General features: G+C 48.8%; 1 protein-coding gene across 5 annotated transcripts in view; it reads right to left on the bottom strand.

Annotated features, from left to right (window-relative positions):
- The window catches only part of LOC135245297 (girdin-like), an 89610-nt gene that overhangs the window by 42976 nt on the left and 22930 nt on the right, over positions 1-23704 (bottom strand). For all 5 annotated transcript variants that reach the window (XM_064318273.1, XM_064318270.1, XM_064318271.1 and 2 more), the window contains exon 4: positions 6763-6832. In XM_064318273.1, coding sequence (XP_064174343.1) covers positions 6763-6832 — 70 coding nt within the window. The remainder of the gene's footprint in view (positions 1-6762; positions 6833-23704) is intronic.

Genomic DNA, 23704 nt, shown 5'->3' with positions numbered 1-23704 from the left:
TGTATCCAGGCAACGGGGCCGTCTGGGAATGACCGGTCAGTGTGATTGGGCAGTTAGAAGTAAATGTGAGTGGTCGAGACTCATCGTGATTCAATGCATGGAATTCGAAACATTTCTCTGGAATCCTTGACCAAACCAGAGATTTTAAAGTACATATGGAAGTACCAGGAGAAGACCACCCAGCACAAACAGGAACAGACCACCTGGCCCTGCTGCAATTAACCGTTCATTTAGCCCATTTCATTTAGTCCTCAGTTTTTAAAAAAAGAGATGCATTAATGGATGGATGAAAAAGAAGGAGAGTTGAGAGGTCTGACCAAAAGCCCTGTGGTGAGTGCTTGGGAAGAGATCAATACAGCAATAATTCAAACCTTCTGTTATTCATCATAAAATACTTGGTCTAAATTGCAGTAAGTAATCTTGCATGCTGGCAAATTACTTTATCAATTTACATTTTACAAGCTGGTTAAAATTGAAAAAACAGACAATGTCTCTTCCAGGGTTTATAATTAATCTAGGAGCTCATTAGCACACAGACACCTTTCTGAAAGCCATTGATCCAATCAGCATACAACAACCGTTTCACTTCAAATAAAACACACAAACTACCACAGGTCAACTCAATTTGTATGCTACTAGGATAGATAAAAATATAAACATCCCCCTAGAAGTCTGGGATGAATAATCATACCCACCAAAATCAGTTCAGAAAAGACTTTTAAAAAACCCCATGTTTACTCATATCCAGGCAAACAAAGTGAGTATTTCCTCCATAGCCAGGGGTCTATGGCGAATGAGAACACAACCTAAATTATGTGACTATGAGCTCCGCATCTGTTCTGTTTTCAGCAAGTATGTCATGGCTATAAATTCAGCAGGAACTTAGCCTGTGGGTCAGGTTTTAAGGACACATTCACTTTAATGCTTTATGATGCACTGGAATTAAAAGGATTTACACAGCAATCAATTACAGCAGGAAATTCCAGCCCTGTCCCAGCATTCCAGCACATAAATACTAAAGATGAGTAAGGTTTCACCAGGCCGTTAGGCCCATTCAGGTTTGCAGTATTTAGAAGGAATGCAGCTCAGAAGTGACCTAATTTCAGCACAATCAGAGAAGGGAATAAGAAAACGAGTAGGTCAGCAAAGATTATCTTCTGATTACAGATTTGAAAGGAAAGAAGGGGGAAAACACACAGCTGGTTGCACTGCTGTAGCCGTGCATGCTATACGGAAAATAAGATTGAACACTGCCTTCGTAAGTACAAACCCCCCACTGATATCTCTGTGGTTCTGAGGGCCCAGCTCCTCCACTCTGGGCTCCTCTGAATCAGAGAGCATGCTGGGAGCTCAATCAAACACCATCTCAATCTGAAAGAGCTCAGAGAGCACCAACTAGGTGAATTTTCTGCCCAGCGCCTACAAAACTATGCAGAGGAAGTTGTATTCTCCTCTGGACAAGAGTCAAATGTATTTTTTTTGTAATATCTCTTTTCACTTGGTTCAATGAATAAGCTCAAAGCTTAGTTTGGCCCAAATAAAGATAATAATCACATCTACAGAGTACAGGGCTATGGCAGCAACAGGAGTAGGACAGTGCCAGCCAACACAATACTGAAAACAAAATAGTAAACTAACAAAAAAGTAATGCCTAAGAAGTAATATTCTGATGAAAACAGATGACATTTTCAGATGGTGCTCCCACGTCCATACTTACTGAGTAGCTTTAACATTTACTAGGGAAATTGCCTTGTCAGACTGAATAATGTATTAAATCTGTTCACTCCATTGCACTTTCCTCAACCCAACCAACAATCAGACTGACTTGCCAACCAGCTAGCTTTCGACACAGCTCTCCAGATCACTCCGCGTGCTGTTTCATTATTCAGGCAAACGTTCAAACGCTGACACTGTTCCGTCTCTGTGCACGTTCATTAAGCTCCACTACGAACTGCAATCATCTCGTCAGAAAGCTGAGGCTGGCAAACGCGACGGCGGAAACGCGGGCAGGAGCAGAGGACCCCGCCGCGTAAACACCAGAGGACACGAGACAGCTGCCCCCGAGACCCTGCCGCTCCCAGCGCCAAATCACTACGGCCCCTTCAACACCTCTGCCACGGACAGGTTTATTCACCGCACATCCGCACGGCGGGGGGTGGGGGGTGGGGGGGGGGTTATTTATACACGAGCCACACGCAGTTCCTGTGTGGGAGGCCCTGCTAAGCGACATTTGAAAGAAAATGACCGGGAGGGAGAAAGAAGAAGAAGAAGAAGGCGATGGATAAATAATTTAAAGAATGTGACTGGATGTTAACCAAGCGCATACGCTGAGAGAGAGAGAGAGAGAGAGAGACTGAGAGAAGAAAAAAGAGAGAGAGACAGAGAGAGAGAAAGAGAGAGACAGAGATAGGGGATAGAGAGACATAAGTAGAGAGAGGGGGCTAGAGAGATTTGGGAAAGAGGGAGGGAGAGAGAGAGAGACAGAGAGAGAGGGGGTACAGAGATACAGACAGAGATTTGGGAAAGAGAGACAGAGAGATGAGAGGAACAGAGAGAAAGAGAGAGAGGGGGGGGAGTCAATGTTTTAAATAGACGGAAGTTTCCTTAGCGTGCAGAGGAAACAGAACGTTAGTAATGTCACCACGCTCATCTCTGCCAGGAAGCAGAGAGCCTCACACAGACACTCACTAAACACCTCACAGGCGCGCCCCATCCTGTTCAGCATTGTCCTGGACAGGAAGGGGTTCCGTTTGGGGAGACTCTGTCACCGCTGAGCCTCACACGTGTGCTGTATGCCCGGGCACAGCCCTCAAACGAAATCACTCATGCAGCACAGCTATGGTTAATAACTGGGGCCAAAAACTGCAGTACGGGGGCTGGGTGTACAATTTAATCCCACAGCATGAAATAGAATATTAATGAATTCCGACTACGCTGTACAAAGCATGATCGAGCAACATGCAGCTTTTTTCATTTCGGCACCAATCCGGCTAAATTTCAACTGAGTTGAGGAAACCGATACTAGCCATTTGATTTAATTAATGACTAGGCATGTAGGCCACATTTCAGGGATACTCAAATCTGGCCCTCGAGGCCGGTAGTACTGCTGGTTTTCATTTCTACCTGATAGTTAATTGATTGTTAATGCCACTGAGTGGCCAGAGATTTACTCACCTAATGTCACAGGTTTAAATCAGACTTGATTAGAGGGGGGGAATGAACACCAGCAGACTACCTCGAGGGAGATGAGTTTTCAGTGTGAGTTTTAACCTATCAGATTGAGTTTTCAGTGTGTGTTTTACTATCAGATTTGAGTTTTTCAGTGTGTAGTCTTTTGACCATCAGATTTGAGTTTTCGTGTGTGGTTTTGACCCATCAGATTTGAGTTTTTCAGTGTGTAGCCTTTTGACCCATCAGATTTGAGTTTTTCAGTGTGTGGTTTTTATGACCTATCAGATTTGAGTTTTTCAGTGTGTAGTTTTTGACCATCAGATATGAGTTTTTCAGTGTGTAGTTTTTTTAACCTATCAGATTTGAGTTTTTCAGTGTGTAGTTTTTTTAACCTATCAGATTTGAGTTTTTCAGTGTGTGGTTTTTATGACCCATCAGATTTGAGTTTTTCAGTGTGTAGTCTTTTGACCCATAAGATTTGAGTTTTTCCAGTGTGTAGTCTTTTGACCCATAAGATTTGAGTTTTTCCAGTGTGTAGTCTTTTGACCCATAAGATTTGAGTTTTTCCAGTGTGTAGTCTTTTGACCTATCAGATTTGAGTTTTTCAGTGTGTAGTCTTTTGACCCATCACTGCTGGTTCCCACAGTCCGAGGGGTTCTCAGACTGCCCAGCTGTCATTGGCCATTTGTTTCGCAGTCGTAACTGCTCGCCTGAAACCTCTCCAAAGGTTAACAGCCAGCAGCTCTCACACCCCCCACACCAGCTAGGACACCTGACACTGGTCAAGACAACATGTGTACCAAATATACTGCCATTCATGATATCTTTTGCATTTATTTTCCCTTTCATACGCATTTCCTTTCTTCTATCTCTGAACACTTTCAGCTGGATGTTCATTTCTTCTCAATACATTTCCCGCAAGAAAAAAAATGTATCACGCTTTATGGTGTGAGTGACCCCTCTCAGAAACTGCATAAATCTGCAAAGCACCATACCGCCAGAAAACACTTCATAACGACAGGCAATATTTTCATTTTTAATATTTCATATTGAGTAAAGTGAATGTCTGCTGTACGCTGATGGTTTGAGGTCTGCTCTCTGTCTCTCAGCCTGCAGTATGGGTCATCATAGGTCATCATAGCTCCGAGAGGGGCCCCACAGCTCTGCATGTCTACAGATGCCCCTCCCATCAGGGGAAAAAAGTGCTGACTCACTGTGAAGTCTGCTGGTCATCTTTCCACTATGCTGACAGAAAAACCCATCGCAACCATAAGTCCCACAATATTAACATGGTTTCAATCGAAAGGTGAATGCAGGGATCACGATTGGGGTCAGTTTCAGTTCAAATCGGTTAAGAAAATTACATTTCCAACCATTTCCTGAATGGAATGAAGTATCTCCACAGAACGCTGTAGCCACCCGTCAATCCATGAACTGAATTTGAACCGACTTTGGTGAAATGCAATTGAGCCCAACCGTGACAGAGACGTGACAACGAACGTTAGTGTTCCTTGAGTGACGGGGGCGTAACGAGACTCAAAAAGCAATCACCGCTTCCACAATGTAACAGATACAAACACGCCTTGCCATCAAAACGCAATTGTCTATCATACACGGGCCGGTAGATGCAAAAGGTTCAGCCTCGTTCATCCGTTTCAGATTCCCGGAGGTGTGGTGGGACGCTGGAGGGCTGAAAGTGAGACTGTCTTTTCAGAGCCCAAATAAACGTGCTCTTCCAGTCCTAGGGGTGAGTCCTGGGGCCCTGGGGCCCCGTGGCCCTGTGGCACAGACACGAAAAGAAGGCGAGAGGCACGGCAAGAGACCCACCAGCTCCAAACCGGCTGCCACACCCTCTATAGTTTAGATTCACGTGTTCACCACGTTATTGGAGCCTGAGCCTGCAACTCAAATGCCTTATATAGGAATTTGATTTGCACATTCTGATTACTGCTGTTTATGACCCAGTGTGGCTCCTTCTGATGTCCAGAAAAGGTCATGCCAAACATGGCTCCTCCTAGTGGCTTGGCGTCAGGCTCAGATCATTAAAATAAGGCCCTCTGATTGGAGGAGGCTTTCAGATGGCCCCCTGATTGGAGGAGGCTTTCATATGGCCCTCTGATTGGAGGAGGCTATCAGAAGAACAGAGGCTGTTCTGAAAGCACAGGCCTTGGAATGAATCTTTCCATGAAGCTGGAAACAGCGATTTAGATAAACCAGGGCGAGACAAGAGTCTGCAGCACTGCAGGGCTCTGATACAGAGTACACTGAGAGACCGGGTTCATTCTGTATGTGCAGTCCTCTGTGTGTATACCAGGCAGAGTACTCTGTGTATATGGGGCACAGTACTCTGTGTCAGTGTTTATACCTGACGCAGTACTCAGTGTGTATAACAGGCAGAGTACTCCGAGTATACCAGGCACAGTACTCTGTCAGTGTACCAGGCACAGTACTTTGTGTATACCAGGCGCAGCATTCTGTCAGTGTACCAGGCACAGTACTCTGTGTATACCATGTGCAGTATTCTGTGTCTGTGTTTATACAGGGCACAGTACTCTGTGTTTAAACCACACAGTACTCTGTGTAGCTATACCATGTGCAGTACTCTGTGTCTGCATGCATTTCTGCACCATGGCTTTACCATCCCCCAGGCAGCACTAATTGCAGCGTAATTAAGGGCACATGGATCTCAGCCAATCACTTTCAGATGTCAGAGCACTGCTCCACAGGCTCAGGGTTCAAAGGTCACCAGCAGCCAGAAAAAGAAAGACATGGATTCCCACATGAAAGCAACAGTATTGGGTTCTCTTTTATGGCAAAACCTAAGAATCGAGGGCTCACCTTTTATTAACCGTCAAGCATTTTAACCGTGGAGAAACACCAAAGAGCGCCAACACTTCTGATTTCATTATCAAGCTTAGATATGAACCTTTACGATACGGATGAATGACTTCAAAGTCCCTGTGGCCAATGGAGCAGGCAGACCGTTTTCTTTAAACCCGAGCCGAAGCATGACCTGGCTGCTGCAGCACGCCTATTCCCGTCGTTCCACAAATTAGGCAAGACGAAAACCATCTTTACCACCGTTTCATGCACCCACAAACTTAACGCCCCAAACAAAAGACTATAAAGAGCGTGTGTGTTTTGCAAATCTGGAAAAACAGGATCGGTGTGCACACAGCATTATGAAACGGCCAGGCAGGCCTGCGATGAGGAGCCACACTGCGCTGACTCATCTCTGGCATGTTCCTTCACGCAGGGCAGCGCGTGTCGCCGCTCCACAGACAGAGGGATCTCTCTGGCGACAGGAAAAAGGGGAAGCAGAGGAGCGACGTTCTCGTATTCCGTGGTAGCTGAGCCCAAAGACGAGCGAGGAGTGGGGGGGGGAATAACGTGTGTGTTCAACGGAGAGGCAGGCTGTGCCAGCTCACACACCAAACAGAGAAAGGCCGCCCAAAACGCCAGGCCTTTCCTTTCCCATAGAAACGGTGGCTCACACCCCGCAGCGGCTCAGCAGTAAGGTGAAAGAGGGGTACGGGGCTGTAAAGAGGGCTCTGTTTGTGGGGTGCGAGTGGAAATGAACAGCAGACCTACCGCACAGAGGGGTTTTGCCCAGCACCAGGATGTTGGGAAGAGGCATCATGATCAGCTGCTGCAGCGTCTCCTGTACACAGAGAGAGAGAGAGAGAGAGACAGAGAGACAGAGAGAGAGAGAGAGAGAGTCAGCCAGGCAGGCCCACGGTCAGACACACACACAGGTTGCCCGTTTCTCTGCAGGCTAATTCAAAGCCTCGGAGTGACTCATCATCCCACTTCCTGCAGGCACTGCTGATTGGGTGGATGTGCAGAATTTGGTGTTACCAGGACAACCCGTGATTTTGGCATGAGTAAAACACATACACACACACAACCACACACACATGCACAGACATGCACACGCACACTGCCGAATTCACTGAAACCCGCTAACCTTCTTCTTACACAGCCTGGACAACTCACAAAGGTTTTAATACAGTTGTTGCGATGGGCAAAGTAAGGCCAGCCAGACCAGGACAGTCTCACTGAGACAGAAATAAAAAGGCAGCCTCTGCAATTAGCGGAACGAGCCGGAAAAATGTGGGCCTGACCTAAATGATCACAGGCAGAAGGCCTCATGTGACCTCTGATGTCACCAGCCCGAGGGCAGCGCAGAGAGCGCTTGTGACTGTCATGTGACCGCCTCCACCGAAAACTGTGGCCTGGCAGTGTGGTCCGTCCAGCTTGTGACCTTATATGGCCGAGGCCTTTGTTTGGGTGCGCTGAAGAGAAAAACAGCTACAATGTCCCTTTGAAAAGACTGCTGGGCATCTGGACCTTCCAAATTAAAAGTTCAAACAGCGTAGGTAGCAACACTTCTGCCAGCTGTTAACAACGATGGACCACAATGATGCAAAGCTTCCAGTTTTTGTAGCGCGCCGTTAAGTAAAACATCCGTGTTTGACCGCACAGGAGCGAAGAAACTTATGAACGCAACACGGAAGAGGCAGACTGTGGATGTAGTGGCTTTGAGCGCTTGGCGTTTAACGTAGCCTAAGTTGGTGTACCGAGTGCAGAATAAAAGCCCGGCATTCAGGCTTCGCTGAACAGGTTTGCTGTAAACAGGCGTGTAAATTCCATAATTACCGCCACGCGGCTCTGAATATTCACCCCGGTGTCAGACAGCGATGGCGCTGGCGGTCCGTTGGGCGGACAGGAGACTGACAGGAGGCCGGACAGTTTCAGCCAATCGGACGGCACGGATCAGCCCCCCCCAGAGTGGCGGCTCTGTCCCGTCAGACCGCCCCGTGGACGGCAGCCCAGCCGTTTGTCGGCGACGGGCCCTTTGCGGGACTGTCCCGGGACTTCCCCCTCTGCTACGGTTTAAAATTAACTCCGATACGAGTGTTGTAAACTCTAATGAAGTGCGAGCTCCTGTAAACCCTGGCACAGCTGATCTAACACCGAGATGCGCTCCGCGCCTGAGTCACGGTCTCTCCGCGCGGTAACCCGATGACTCAGAGATGGCGGGACGCCAGCGGCAGGCTCCGCACGAGGCGCGAGGCGCTAGCCCGTCACCGCCGCTAACTTCCTCACATTGTGATTTTGCTGCCACAACGTTAGGTGACTGGTTTCACACTGCCAGGAACCAACAAAATAAACATGGGAACCTGCTGAACACGGTCTCTGCGCAGCGCAAGGAAAATACAGCCAAATCGAATGTGTCCTCTGACGCAAATCAGCAAAATGATTCGAAAAGTGTTTGATTTTTAAGTCAGGTAAAATACTGCCCATGAGGCCGTTGCACAAAGAGCACCGATGTCGATGCAAACCTGCGTCAGGGCTCCCGCACAGCCCACCGCGAACGCAGTCTGGAATACCGCCAACCTCTTCTATCAGAAACCCGCTAAGCGTCTGTGTGATACCGAGCCGGGTGTCTGTCTGTACGATGCAGACGAGACTGCACCGCCAGGAACACCGCAGAATCCCGAGCCAACGCGCGCGTGCGTAACACCGGGTTCTGTGTCCATTCCGCCGTCTGCCCCTCGCGCGCGTTTCTGCTGACCCGGTCAAGTGTCACAGGCCTCAAATCAAATCAGCGGAAAATTCTCCACGCAGCCAATAGGAGCCGAGACCCTCGGGCCCCGAGCTCCCCGCGGGCCCCGAGCTCCCCCACCGACACAAACATTTCAGGAGAATTACAGACGGCCGGGGGCCCGAAACGTCAATACCAGCCTCAGCCACTCTCTCTCCCATTAAGCGGACGATTTCTGAAACACAGCGTATCTGTCAAAACAGGTATGGATCGTGTCTTCGGATTCCCCCTCGTCGTTATTAGCCTGTATGGATCTGAATACCTGATGCGCAGACGACATCGACGCGACCGCAAGGAGGTTTAATAACGTGCGCCAGAGCGGGATCGAAACGAGGGCCCCCCCGTGACCCCACACGCCATTTGTGTCCGTGCGGCATACTTCATTTAGCCGCTTTAACCCAAGGCTGACGTTATCAAAAAGAAGATTATTTAATGCAGGAGATTTGGGAGAGCTCCGGGCCATCTGCCTGCTTGCTTGCTGCTGACTGATGGATTTACATACAGTGTGTCTGTACGGGGGGCACGGGGAGACCGCAGCTCTCCTACACCTTCAGCAAGCGGCAGAAATACGGGCCATTTGTGGTGAGAAGCAGGTAAGGAAGCTCGGCAGGGAGGGAGCAGGTAAGGAAGCTCGGGGGGAGGGAGCAGGTAAGGAAGCTCGGCGGGAGGGAGCAGGTAAGGAAGCTCGAGGGGGGAGCAGGTAAGGAAGCTCGTGGGGAGGGAGCAGGTAAGGAAGCTCGGCGGGAGGGAACAGGTAAGGAAGCTCGGCGAGAGGGAGCAGGTAAGGAAGCTTGGAGGAGGGACAGGTAAGGAAGCTCGGGGGCAGGTAAGAAGCTCGGGGCAGTAAGGAAGTCGGGGTGGAGCAGGTAAGGAAGCTGGCGGGAGGGCAGGTAAGGAAGCTCGGCGGGAGGAGCAGGTAAGGAAGCTTGGGGGGGGAGCAGGTAAGGAAGCTTGGCGGGAGGAAGCAGGTAAGGAAGCTCGGGGAGGGAGCAGGTAAGGAAGCTCGGGGAGGGAGCAGGTAAGGAAGCTCGGAGGGAGGGGAGGGAGCAGGTAAGGAAGCTCGGGGGGAGGAGGGGGGAGACGGAGGCTCGCGCGGGTGCTGCAGGTGTCCGCACATCTGGGCCCCCGGCGTGGGGAGATTGGCGCATCTGCCGCGGAGGATTAGATTACCGCTGACAGAGGGGAGGGGAGGGGAGGGGGGGCGCCCGGAACAGATTGCCGGGGGGGTAGGGGGGCAGATTGAAGACCGAGGAGGACGGCTGGTTGCTGACAGAATTTCTGGGCCTTTCTGTGCAGACGCGGTCACGGATAAATCGGCTCTCGGGTGCGAGGGGGCAGGCGTCTTGGGCGGGTCAAGGTCACAGTGGTTTCCCAGGGGTCACATGCGAGGCGCGGCCTGGGATTGCCCAAATTCTTGGACAATTTGGGACGCTTGAGGCACCACCACAGATTCTATAGACTCACCAGATATTTAGCTACTGCACTCTTCTGTCTTTCAGCATGGTTCTAGTTCTCTTACATTACAATCTCTGAGCTGCCTGCTAAATGATTATAATGTAGTGTAAAGCTTTAAAACCACAGGAGGTTCCAGTTGGTAACAGGAGTTCATGCTTCTGCCTTACAGTTCAAAACATTCAGTGCCAGTACTAGGCCAAGTCCCTTCATTAATATAAGCTGCATCAAATAGGAATGTTTTTCCTTCAATGTCTAACTGCACACACTTAATTATGCTGACTTATTTACTTATTTATCCGTGCCCACTTTCTGGTTAGCAGCACGGTAGTGGTGATTGGTGGATACTTCAGGGGTCCCTGATGGTATCCAGGAAGCCAGAAGGTATCCACCAATCACGATCGCCGTTATTCGCTCTCTTATTACCAACATACCGCTTGATTGGTGGCGCTCGTCCCTGGTTTCTATGCGAAAGGTAGGACACCAACACCCTTATCCTTATCCTTATTTTGTTAGCGTGTGACACGCTGCTCATTGTGACTCAGCGTTCATTTTCCCAGCTCTTGTAGAAGGGGAAGTCTAACGTGACGTGTCTGCATATGAATGTGTTTCGCACGTTTGCTCGGACTTCCTCTTCACCTGGAGGTGCAGGAGCAGCCCCTGTCAGAGCACAGAAAGATGCAGAGAAGCAGACCCGGATCACGCTTTAAAAATTTAAAACGAACCCGTCTCACTTTAACCCTGGTTAAATCTGTCCACACAGGACAGGTTTGATTCCTGTCACCTCATGTTATACTTCAAGCATTCGTAAGCATAAAATAGATACTGTACCCTTCAGCATGCTATTTTTTGCACACGGGACCCCATCTTCTGTGCGCGCGTCCCTACTGTACCTCTTACCCTGTTTGAATAAAGCAACAAAAAAAAAAAAGGGCAGCCCTGTCTGCTGTTCTTAAAAAAAAGTCAGAAGTCAGTTACAGTTCCTGCGGAGTAATGGCAACTTGAAAAGAAACATCTATTCACCAAACATCTGCCTTCACCACGACGAGGAACGCAGGTCCTCTTTTAAATATTTAATTATATTGAAAATTCAGTTAGAAATTCTCAAGGTTAGGCAAGAGCGGTTTACGGCCCCCCAGGTGTGCCTGAAAGGGGGGGGGGGCGGGGCAGGCGGGGGCGTTCCCCGAGACGTGTCCTGACCAGCAGGGCGCCGCAGGCGGGGGAAGCGCAAATTTAAGGGGGGGGGGCCCAGGATGCAGTACCGGGTAACTAATCGGATCATCCCGCCTGGAAGCCTCCCGGTTGGACAGGTTCAGCAACATGGGAGTTGGATTTGCTGTGCTAGTCTGCCAAGCCTTGCTATCCACGTTGGGAAACGACCATTATCATGGCCATTTGCCTGTGGAATTACACTGTAAGAGAAGTGAACATAAACATCTCTATTTTATACAGAATCAGCATCTATTACCACACAAGTGAAATGTGTTCACCTGACACTAGCTAAACAGGGGGGGAAGTACTCCCAAAAAATAAAAAAAACACTCACAAGCCACAGCTCCACATTGACATAAGCAAATCCAGGCTAGCGCTAATACCCAAATATGGACATTTCAAAAGAGCACAGGTTTGGTGGTGCCTTTGAGGCAGACAGCTTGTAACCAGGGAGACAGTGGGTGACAGGTGACCCTGGCGCCCCCAGGGTGACAGCCTCAGTGTCCAGTGGGCGGGACATTGGAAGATGCAGGCTCTCCTGATTGGCAGCCTCTACCCAGCTGACCTGTACTGTCACCCACACGGCCCCGCCTCCCTGGGAGTCTCAGACCCACAATTCAGCAGAACAGAGCAGAGCCCCAGAGTCACTGCATTCCCCCACACTGCAGCTCGGGCTATGACAGACAGACAATCAATCAATCAATCACTCAACCACTCAACCATTCAACCAATCAATCACACAATCAATCAACCACTCAACCACTCAATCACTCAACCAATCATTCACTCAATCACTCAATCTATCGCTCAGTAGTGCTAATCCCTTTTATTTTTCACAAGAAGCAAGTCTCTCATTGCTACACTTGCACTGGTTACATTCCACAAAGCTGGTTCAAGGTTACGAGCAAATCAAAGCATTTTTCTCAGCCAGGAATACATTTTTCAGCACAGTAAGTTATGTGATTTACAAAATGAATTACGGATTGCAGAAGAAAAGACTGTCTAAAATAGGACAAAATAAAAGCGGTTTAAAAACAGACGTATAAGATGCATAGCAACAGCAGTGCTGCAGCCTAACAACCCTAAATTTGGGCGGCCAGGTGCTCTAAGAAGGGAGAGGGTGCTTCTCAACAGCTGCTAAAACAGAAAGTAGCCAAAATTAAGACTTACTTTCTGAAGCTTTGAGGCTCTCTCAACTGAGGAGGATATTCTTCAAGGAGAATATGAAGTAAAAAAAAAAACCCTAATTTATTCACCATATCCAAACAAAAGCGAGCTCTACACAAAAGATATGCAGCCTATGAATGCCACTGACCTACATAAGGCAAATTACAGACTATATCCTCAGGCTTGAGAACTAGAGAGAGGCAGGGTCAGCAGCACCAAGCTAAAACTGAACAGGCCCACACCGCAGTATCTGAGCACTGGTGTGAAGCAGGAACTGCAGCATCGTCAGCGTCTCTGAGGCCTGCTGTTGTCAAATGGAAAATCCCATATGGTCAAGCAGGCCTGGAGCAAGCCTAGGTCAGGGGCTGGACGGCCCCACCTGCCCACTGCGCCCCCCCCCCCACACCCCCCCACCCCAACCCCACACACACCTGTCTCCCAGCAGGGCTCTGAACGCTGCACACAGAAAGCCAGGAGAATGTCTGCTCCTTTAGGTCACCCCATGGGTGTTAGGGCAGCAGAGCCAGTTCTAAACCTCCCCTCAGACTGGAAGAAGGTCCTGTCTGAACTGCATACAGCACTTAGCTTTTATCACAGCTGCACAAGCCCCTTCACTGCATCTTCTTTCTGTTATGGGAACGTACATCATGTTTGCCTGTACTCCACACCTCTCACCCCAAACCCCACACCCCAAAACCCCACAACCCACCCCCATAACCCCACACCTCGCTCCCCTAACCCCACACCTCACCTCCCAAACCCCACACTTCACCCCCCAAAACCCCACAGTCCCCAAAAAACCACAACTGGATGACTAGCTGAATCAGGGGTTAGAGCACTGATCTTAAGCAAAAGTCTACACCTACACCAGCCCTTTTTGGGAAAGGCTGGGGACCCCTGGCATGAAACATGAAACAGCCGCGGAAGGGGGCGTGTGAGACACAGCAGAAAATCCCCGTTCCTTCTCTTCAGCGGAAAACAAAGAAAGAAAAAAACTCCAGGCTCCATCTGGTTTCTGGTTCTTCAGTCACAGCCTCTGCAGGCGACGGTGGGAGCGGGGGAGCGCTGTAATTACACCTCTCCTGCTGACTGACACGTTCCCTCAGCCCACGCAGTGTGTACCAGAGAGCGAGAGAGACTAACCCTAGTGCAGCATGCATCAGAGAGCGGATGGGACTAACCCCACGCAGTGTGTAGCACAGAGCGAGAGGGACTAACCCCACGCAGTGTACAGCGCAGAGCGAGAGGAACTAACCCCAGTGCAGCGTATACCAGAGAGCGGATGGGACTAACCCCAGCGTAGCGTGTAGCACAGAGCGAGAGGGACTAACCCCAGCGTAGCGTGTACTAGAGAGCGAGAGAGACTAACCCCGTACAGCGTGTACCAGGGAGTGGGAGGGACTAATCCCGCACAACATGTACCAGAGAGCAGATGGGACTAACCCCAGTGCAGCGTGTACCAGAGCGAGAGAGACTCACCCCAGTGCAGCGTGTACCAGAGAGCGGGAAGGACTAACCCCATGCAGCATGTACCAGAGAGCGGGAAGGACTAACCCCATGCAGCATGTACCAGAGAGCGGGAAGGACTAACCCCATGCAGCATGTACCAGAGAGCGGGAAGGACTAACCCCATGCAGCATGTACCAGATAGCAGGAGGGACTAACCCCATGCAACGTGTACCAATACAGCAGGAGGGAACCGTAGCACGGCTGCGCGAGGGTTAGCTCCTGTGATACTGGAGCCCCACAGGCGCACGCAGGCGAGGCTCGCTGTCTGTTTAACTATGGATGAAGCCGCGCAGGGAGGGCTTCCCCGGCCCACTGAAGGAACAGGACGCTGCAGCGCCGGCTCACCTCCCAACCGCGGTTATTAAAACCGCTCCATAACGTCTCAGCCGCCCAGCCGTTTATTATCATTTACGGTTCGAGCACTCAGCAGATTAGACCTGCGCCAGCGTTTTTAGAACAGGGTCTGAAATACGTGCTGCTGCTGCAGTTCCACCCTTCATGACTACAATTCATAATTTACAGTTCATGCATTTAACAGATGGCTTTGGCCAAAACTGTTTCCTGGTTATAGCAAAAAGGGTACTAAAACTGGGCATGTGCTCTTATTCCCCTGTGATACTGCCGCTGGTGAATCCTGGTTAGAGCAGGCGGACGTCCACCACGATGGACGACCGGCTCTTGTTTTGACAGACGCAGTGAAGAATGGCAGTGAAGAATAGCTCCTGCTAATGAGTCTGTGTGCAAAACGCTGCCTGTAGCTCAAATGTAATTACCTCTCCCCTGAATCTTATCGCCCCCAGACACGGCTGGGGGGCTGGGCACAGTCAGACAGACAGCACTCTTATTTCACAGGACCACAATGGTACCGTTACAGAGCGCAGATCAAGAACTTAATTATTTTTATTCTTCAGAGAGATCCTGATTAAGATTGTTTCCGGATGAAAAATTGATTTTTTTTTTTGTTATTAAAAAATGTTTAAAAATGCATGTGGAGAAAAAAAAAATTAATACAGCCACCCACTCCTCTTCACACTTTAAACCTTCAAGGGAAAAAAAAAAAACAGAAGGAAAAAAAAAACACTGTAACATACATAATGATGGGAACAGGCCATTCAGCCCAAAAATGCTTGCCATTTTCCCAACAAAATTGTACCTAGTGCTCTGATTACCTAAAGACTAGATAGTATTTAGTATCTAACAGCGTATCAAGCCTGGTCTTGAAAATCCCCAGATATAATGTGGCATGGCATTATATCAGGGTTAATTAACAGTGTAGCTGAAGGCCTAACCAAAGCACACTGTAGTAAGCAGCATCACTACCACCCACAGACTGCATATATAGATGCCACTGAGCATGAGCGAGCCACATGTGGTACGATCCATGCAGACGGAATGGTACGGTCCGTTAGCACGGCAACGACGGAGCCACCAGCTGTGCCCGTGTCACACCCGTCTTTGATCTGCCTGCAGTGATCACCGGCACGCCGGCGCGCGCACACGCAGAGACTCCCCGCTATTACCCGCAGCCCTGCGGATCTGTCCTGCAGCCTCCGCCGGGCTGCCTCCTAATTAAACCCCAGCCCAACTGTGGGGGCACGCGACGCTAACGCTAACGTTGCAGTGAAGTTGGAGTGACTGCGCGTGCGGCAGCAATAGCGGACGGGTAAAAGAGACCTGCCTGCTGATGTCACACTATAGTCACCGACGCACTGTATAAAGCACGCTCCTGAGCTGCTTAGCTGGGCGAGCACTGATTTTTAAAAACTGGGGGAGAGAAACGCAGGCGCTGTGTCCAACTCCATTTCTAGGGCCTTGTGTTTGGGTTGGGGTGGGGGGCTGAAGTGAACTCCTCCACAGCAAAATGCTTTGCGATTACAGTATGAAAAGCACAGTATAAATACAATCTACTGTTACCTTTTTAAAAAGGAAAGCAGACAGTTGGCCCTTCTCTCTTTTTTTTGTTGCTTTATTCAGACGCAGGAAACCAGTCAGGGTCACAGACAGAGACGGGATGGCGGTGATGAAAGTGCCGTGGCAGGTAATCAAATCCCCGCCTTCACGGGGCGATCACACGGTTTGAGTCTCCACTGCCCAACAAACTGCACCACACACCTCCCCACGCAATTCTACTGTCTGCAGCAGGGCTGCCCAACCCTGTCCCTGGAGATCTACTGTCCTGTACCTTTTCACTCCAGCCCTAACAGAGCACACCGCATTCAACAGCTAACAGATCTCAATGAGCTGCTAATCAGCAGAATCAGGTGTCAAATTAGGGTTGAACTGAAAACCCAACAGGACGGCAGATCTCCAGGAGCAGGGCTGGGCAGCCCTGGTCTACGGGGAGCACAGTGAGGAAAGCTGCTTCCACAGATTCAGCTCTTACTCCACAGGACTCTGAGTGAAGTAGAAGGCCAGTGGACTCATCGGCGTTCAGTTAAAAACATTAATACGGGAGCCTTATTTAAAAATTCATCCTCCCTTCAGCACACCCCCTCAAACAGCCGTGTGGGTTTTCCCTCTCAATTACAAAAACAAAGATGCTTATGTACTCATCCGGCTTATCAAATATTAATTCGGTTTGGAGGCTGAACTTCATGTGCACTCCCCAAAAGGCTTCCTGGGCAAATAGTCAAAACCAATTAATTTGTCATAATTATTAGTACGATTCATGAATATACAGAAACTATGTGGTGTAACGGTACACAAAAAAGCTCAGTTTGGTACATACTGTACATACATATTGGTACATTTTTGGTACAGCAGAAAAAGAATTAATGTGTGTTAAAGCAAGACTGCAATTATTTGAACGGTTCATTATAAATATGTACGCAATTACACCCATAACAGAAACTGAAACCGGTAATTATTTCATTAATACACAGTGCCCGTACACCCCCCCCCCCAGTACGGCACACAAAAGCCTGGGGTACTGAATGAGAAGCGGGGGCAGCACACAGAGCATGAAATCACCCATATGGCTGCAGACAGTGCACCCGTGGCAGAGGCAGGACTGAGCCCCACTCTGCTAAGTGCCCGGGCTAATTGCTCAGACGGGGAGTCGAGGGGGTTATTAGCTCTCCCGCTCTTTGTTCCCGAGCGCTATCAATCTTCCCCGCTGCACTCGCCCCCACAGAGCTAGGCTGGGGAGCGCTGGGGTGGGAGATGCTTGCGTGTGTTAAGCAAAGGCTTATGTGTGTGTGTGTGAAGTGAGTGGGGTTGCCAGAGTGTTAACCACATAGCCCTGCTCTGCGACTGGGGTTGCCAGTACATTGAGCACGTCGCCCTCTTTCAGAGTCGGTGAGGTTGCCAGTGTGGCAGCCAAATCATCCACTCTGTGAGTGATGTTGCCAGAGTATCAGCCACATTCCCCACTCGGTAAGTGAGTGAGGTAGTCAGCATGTCAGCCACATTCTGCCAGTGTGGTAGGCATTTCCCTGCTATATGAGTGACTAGGGTGGGCTCAGACCAGTCTAGCAGGCACCTTGCCTATATTTGCCCTACTAGCCCGGATCATCTGAAGGGTGGTGAGGGGGGTTCCCCGGAAACACAAGGAGGGAGATATGGGCTGGGGGAATCAACACACTGTAAATCCAGCATGTCACATCTGCTGTTCCGAGCTAACCTTGCTCACACGGTAAACAATCTCAACCACACTACAATCCCAGAGTGCAAGGCTGTTTTAACTATTCACTATTACCTCATTTTAGGCATTTTTGTCTTCGACAATTCATAATCAAATATACAATCATATTTTATCTTAAGAACTGCTGGCTGTTGGTAGTCAAGATCCAGATTCTAATCTCACACCATATCTTGAAATATCCCACTTCAAAAACTGTCGCAATGAAAAATATCCCTGTGCCCAAGGAAGGTCTGCTAAAATTAGCCGTGCTATTTGCGGTGTATGGTATAGTTCCGTTTTGATTCTGCGAGTTCCCATGTTGCTTGATTGGGTTTAGTTATTTCCGACCAGTCGTTTCCTCATGGAGCCCCAGAGTAATCTCAGCCCATCTGTATTTCCTCACCAGACCATCAGCGGAGCATACAGCAGCTGTGATCTCCATCTAAAAAGCCACCACCAGGCTTAGATGTATTAATTAGCTGCAGTACGCCGTAAGCATAAAAACCTGAAGCCATATGTTCCTCGTGGGCTGAGCAAGGCATTGTATGGTAATTGCCGCACGCAAGAGGGTTAAAGTCAATGTTTGCAGCTCTGCGTTCGGTTCCCTAAACGTTTCCTAATGAAGGGTATCTAATCTGTTGCATGTTTGTAATGAGAAACAGTAACTGCAATTGTCCAGATAACATGCAGCATAATGTGGCCCACACTGTTTGTGGAGACCTCCTGAACTCCTGGTAACTGTGTTCTTCCAGAAAGACTGCAGTGTTGGTGGCATATAGTGACTGGGGCAGCTGTAGGAGAGGAATGTCCATTGAGCTTCTAGTCCCTCACTAAGGTTCTATCCAAATGGTTCACAAATGTTCAGTGAGTTTTCTGAAAAGTTGGCAAATGAAAATGTGAATTTGTGTGTTTTTCCATGAACTACAGTTATGTGGATATTCTGAGGCCCATTTTTTTGGCTTTCTGGAGTTGAAGTATATGACTTAGGTCCCCGTCACGTCATCATTGATTCTAAAAATCTGTTTATGGTTCTAAAGTTCTCTTTATGGACACACCAACTTTTCCACCTCAGTCTAGCAAAAAACTGCTTGGATGTGAAGGCCTCTTGGTGACGTTAGATCGAATCTGAACCCAGAGAAGCCTGGCTGATTCCCAAATGAGCAGACTCTGAATACCAGGCTCCTTCGCCCTCAATGATCTCCTATCATAAATATTCGCTAAAAACAGCAATATATTTGCTTTTGTTAAAGCAGGCTACAATTACAGCAAAATGACTTGACAAAATGACAAACTTAGGTACAGTCTACAGGAAAGACAACTAAATAAAACAAATAGGACATCTACTTAAATACTTACTTCAGCTCAAATTTTATAATGTCATAGATTTTAACACTCCACCAGTGCATTTTACTGAGTCAGAGTGAAGATAAAAGGCAACGATACACAGCATTTAGTTCAGTCCAGCCATAACACTGCAACAAGGGATAGACAACACCTTGCATGAATCCAATGAAGCTTTCAAATCCTGTAGTTAATTATAACATTCTTACTGTATAGAAATGTTTTGTTATAAATTGTAACACCAGTCATCTCAGTAAGCTAGCACCTCAGTTAATGACGTTAGCCAGCTAGCTCTCCAGCAACAGTAATTAGCTAGCAGTGTCATCAGAGTCAGTATCTATTATTATGATTTCAAGCTAATGATTAATGTTAATTAAGCCATGGGTACTGTATAATTAAGAGGACATCAACCAGTAAAGGTCAAATAGCCCGGCTAACTTGAATTGCTTTGACCGTGGCACTGATATGCATGCATTATGTGCTTTTGATTGCCTCCAGTCTCTTCCTTCTGCTTCCAAGGTACGTAGCCTAATTTCACCGACATATCATTTAGCCTATATTACAACTACCAACACAACAACTCTTCATCATATAAATTTCCCCATTTATGCCAATGACGGAATTCTGTGCTTTTCCCTCTGGATCTCTGTTGCTATGGGGCTCTGAGCAGGGTTCCCCAGATGCCCCGACTTCCCCTATAAATCACAGCCAACTGCATAAACAGAAACGTCTCTCAATTGCTTTGGCCTTGCCATGCTGTCAACCGTAAATCTGAAACGAATGGTCTCCTCTTCAGCACACAGTACAAGTGTATCCTGCAAGGCCACAAATAGTGCGGAGGTGTTTAAAAAAAAACACAAAAAAAACTGCTGGTGACCATTAATGTCATTTGATGGAACCAACCAATTTGTGTCTGGATATTTACTGCATGTAAAGACACATTTAGCCCTGAAATACAGAAAAACATACAAACATGTAACGCTATTTCATTCCACGTTTTATTGCAAAGCCAAGGATTGCTGAAAGTATCGGAAGCCAGGGCTTACAGTGCACACAACTGCGTGGACTGTGGAGAAGCTTCCGGATGTCTGCGCTTTCCCACAGTGACACTGGAGTCACTGAGTCTTGCCAAAACCTCTAAATCTGCCAACTCAGAAACATTCAAACAAAAACAAAGTACATACTAAGTTTGGGAATATGATCCTGTTGGACCAAAAAAATATACGTTTTTGGCATTGATGAGTAACGAGCGAGGGAGAAAATGAGAGACAAAGTGGTCTTTTAGAGATAATTCGGCCTTCTTGCGTTTCACCCTCAAGGTCAAACATGGCGTTTGTCTGCATAACCTTCGGGCAAAGTTTCAAATTGCGGACTACTGCAGCGGTCGGCTGGGTGTGGGTCGACATGTTTCTTTAAAGCTCAGATTGCCGTCGCAGACAGCCAGAGGCCTACAGTCGCCCCCCCTCGCTGTGGGGAATTACCGCTCACTCAGCCCCCAGGGACCGAGTCTCGTTTGTCTCTGAGAAACGACTGCTGTTCGCCCCGAAGGCCGACCAGATAAATGACCTCCAGCGACCTTCAGCGACCCCGCAGCTCCCGGTGAAGGATAGCCGCTCGTGGTTGGCCTCTATTTCAGGCACCGTGAGGGGGGCACTGGGCGAAATCCCGGCGCACTCAGCCCCCTGTCCCACTTTGCGGGACGTTGCACCCCCGATTTTGAGTGCATTCTCCGTGTGGCTTTCAACGGAGTCACTATGTCCCCACTTGAATGGCTTACAAGGAAAAGTGTTTGGTTTATAACACGCCAAACTGCATCTGTGTTCAAACTCTCACCCTCAGAATGGTCCCCTGCCATCCATTTACACAGATCGTAAATCAGGAGAGGCCTGCTAGCTGGAAAGCTGTAGGTGTAGTCAGATACAGTTAAAAAGGTCAGCAAACTTCTAGCTAGTGGCTAATATTTTACCAACTTAAGTGCTTAAACATTTCTACATAGACCCAAAAATTTGCCCTCAACTAAAGACAGCATGTTTTCAAGTACCTGACTGATTTTCTCAAGTGTGGAAACAGAAGCATTCCACTGATATACTGTTTGACAGTGGAGCATAGTTGCCCTTTGTCCTAGAGAGCCAATAATTAACATTTCATGGGTAGGCCCTAACCAGCCCAGGCGGAGATTAATTTAGTGCCACACAAGCCCTCCTCTCATGACTAACCAGGACGTAAGCAGGCACCGTCCTGGGCTTTGTACCCAGCAGGTCACAGGACCACTGGCTTGTTTGAGCTGTCAGGGTGGAGGGCACAATGCAACCCCCCTCCAAACCGCACAGCCCAAACTCCACCATGGCGGTCCAGGCAACTCACGTACAGTACTGTATGAGCAATACAGTATCTTGCACAACAGAGAGCACCCTTGACCCCGAGCATTCCATGAGCCCTTTATGATGACGCTCTTATCACAGGGGCTCTGAGTTCTCAGGACAGGCTGCAGAACACGCAGGGCGCATCACAGACAGAAACGCATCTGCCCTCCCTCCTTTCTGGTTTTAGGATGGAAGGTATGCCACCGACCAAATTACACCTTAGCGGGGTGTAACCCAATACCCAGGCCTATATGGTACGGAGAGATTGATACTTTACAGGGTTTAATCATAGAAATAAATACAATGACCGGACCCTCGCTGATAACAAACATTCATTTCTGTCACCTCTGACCTCAAATAAACATACACAACTTGGACAGCTTTTTTGAAATTCCAATCTCTATTCTTTATACAGTTTAGCCTTAAAGGGTAAATGATTGACAGCGGTGGTATGAACATTCACCAGGTACAGGGTACACACAGCTGCCCCATGTGCTGCTCTGTTGAGTTTTTACTCAAACGGACGTGCTCTTCATGCCAGCTGTCGGCCCTGCCCCTGCCGCTCCGGCGTCCGTATGAACACACTCACGAGCACGAAAGAGCTCTCTGTCACGCCCGTACATTTCCCTGGGCTGTGAAGTATAAGGCACTGCTATGAACTATGGCCCTGTGTTTCAATCAACATTTATCCATCCATCCACCCATCCATCCATCATTTTCTAAACCACTCACCTGGACAGGTCACCTATCCCTCGCAGAGCCTCAATCAACATTTGTCCTGAACTTTACTCTCAATTAAATGTCGCCGTAGGGTTTAGTATTCACACAAGTCGGCGAGTTACATTCGATGAAATTTAAATTTGGCCACGGGTCAAAGTCAAGGTCAGACACTGACTGACGCCGCGTCTTTGTGCTGAGGAGCACAGAACCAGAGCAGCAGAGGGAGTGCAGTGAAAGAGGATCTGAAAGGTGGTTTACCTTGAAACCAGAAGGAGCCCCAGTTAGAAGGAAAGGAGAGTGTACACCCAGGTCCACGGCCCAAAGGGGAGGCCAACACGCCAGGGGATATTCAACCGGGGGGCCCAGGAGCCAAACCTGTCCCTACTGTATCTCTCAGCTCCATATCTGCACAGCATCTGCATACCTCCTCCCACAAGTGAAAGAATAACAAGCAACAGCCCAGGCCATTTTAAGGAAGACACGCTTTGTTAACACGTGTGCAGGATTAACGTACTTCACATGCTGCTTCATAAACAGAAATGTGGGACACATCTGGCGCCTCTCGGCACCCATATTTTTAAAAGGAATCTGGCTTCCCCGGGCAGAAGCGGTTGAAGAAGGCTGTGCCGGGCCATCACGGGGTCAGGCCCTGTGGAACACTGGACAGTGTCCCAGGCTTCCGTGTGGAACTCCTGGATCAGAGCCGAGATCAGAGGTGGGGGGGCTCGTGCTGTCTGGGCCAAACCGCTGCCAGCTGTTATCTGCTAGCGCGCACTGACACCTGGAACAAAACGCTGATCTTCTATCACCGTCAGCACAAAGGCACCCTTGTTTCCGGAACTCCCTGGGAGTCTCCAGTCCTGGAGGGCCACGGTAATGGCCTCATTTTTGGAGCATTTCAGTGATTAACTAAAGTTCCCCATTGGCTAAAGAGTTCACACCCTTTGTTTTCCAAGGTCTGCACTGGCTGTTGGTCGGAGTCGAAGCTCATGAACACCTGCACGCCTTGGCCCTCCAAGGACTTTGAGTCAGACAGCATGCCTCATACCTCAGCTGCAGCAGATGCAGGTGCAGACCCAGCAGAAGGGTTGAATTGCACGCAATCCTGCTCGACCCCACTGTGCGGGGGACTGGTACCAATAACCATAATAAAAGGACTCTCGATCCTGACCCCACAGTCAGACAATAGAGGGCATGTCAACGGGCCATTAAGCTGGGAGTGAGAGGTCTGCCTCTCCACTGCCTAACCACCCCACCCCCCAGTGCCCCTGCACATTATATATGGTCACTGATGTCTGTGTGTGGTCCCACGGACTAATGGCACACAATTACAGTGAAAATGCTATAGTCAGTAGACTCCTCTCTGAGTTTGTTTTGCCCCATAAAATTAAACAGAAAAAAGTAGATGAAGGTCAAAATGGAAGGGTGCAAAGCCGATAATCTCACTTTCCAAACTTGGTAAAGCAGGGGTGTCCCATGTCCCAAGATGACACCACCAAACCTCCATCAGGCCAGTGTCCAGGTCTCTTAAATGTTAAA

Source organism: Anguilla rostrata, chromosome 18 (genome assembly GCF_018555375.3).
Source record: "Anguilla rostrata isolate EN2019 chromosome 18, ASM1855537v3, whole genome shotgun sequence".
In the NCBI taxonomy this organism is placed as follows: Eukaryota; Metazoa; Chordata; class Actinopteri; order Anguilliformes; family Anguillidae; genus Anguilla; species Anguilla rostrata.
The sequence above is the reverse complement of the archived record's forward strand: the minus strand, read 5'-3'. Positions and strand labels throughout refer to the sequence as shown.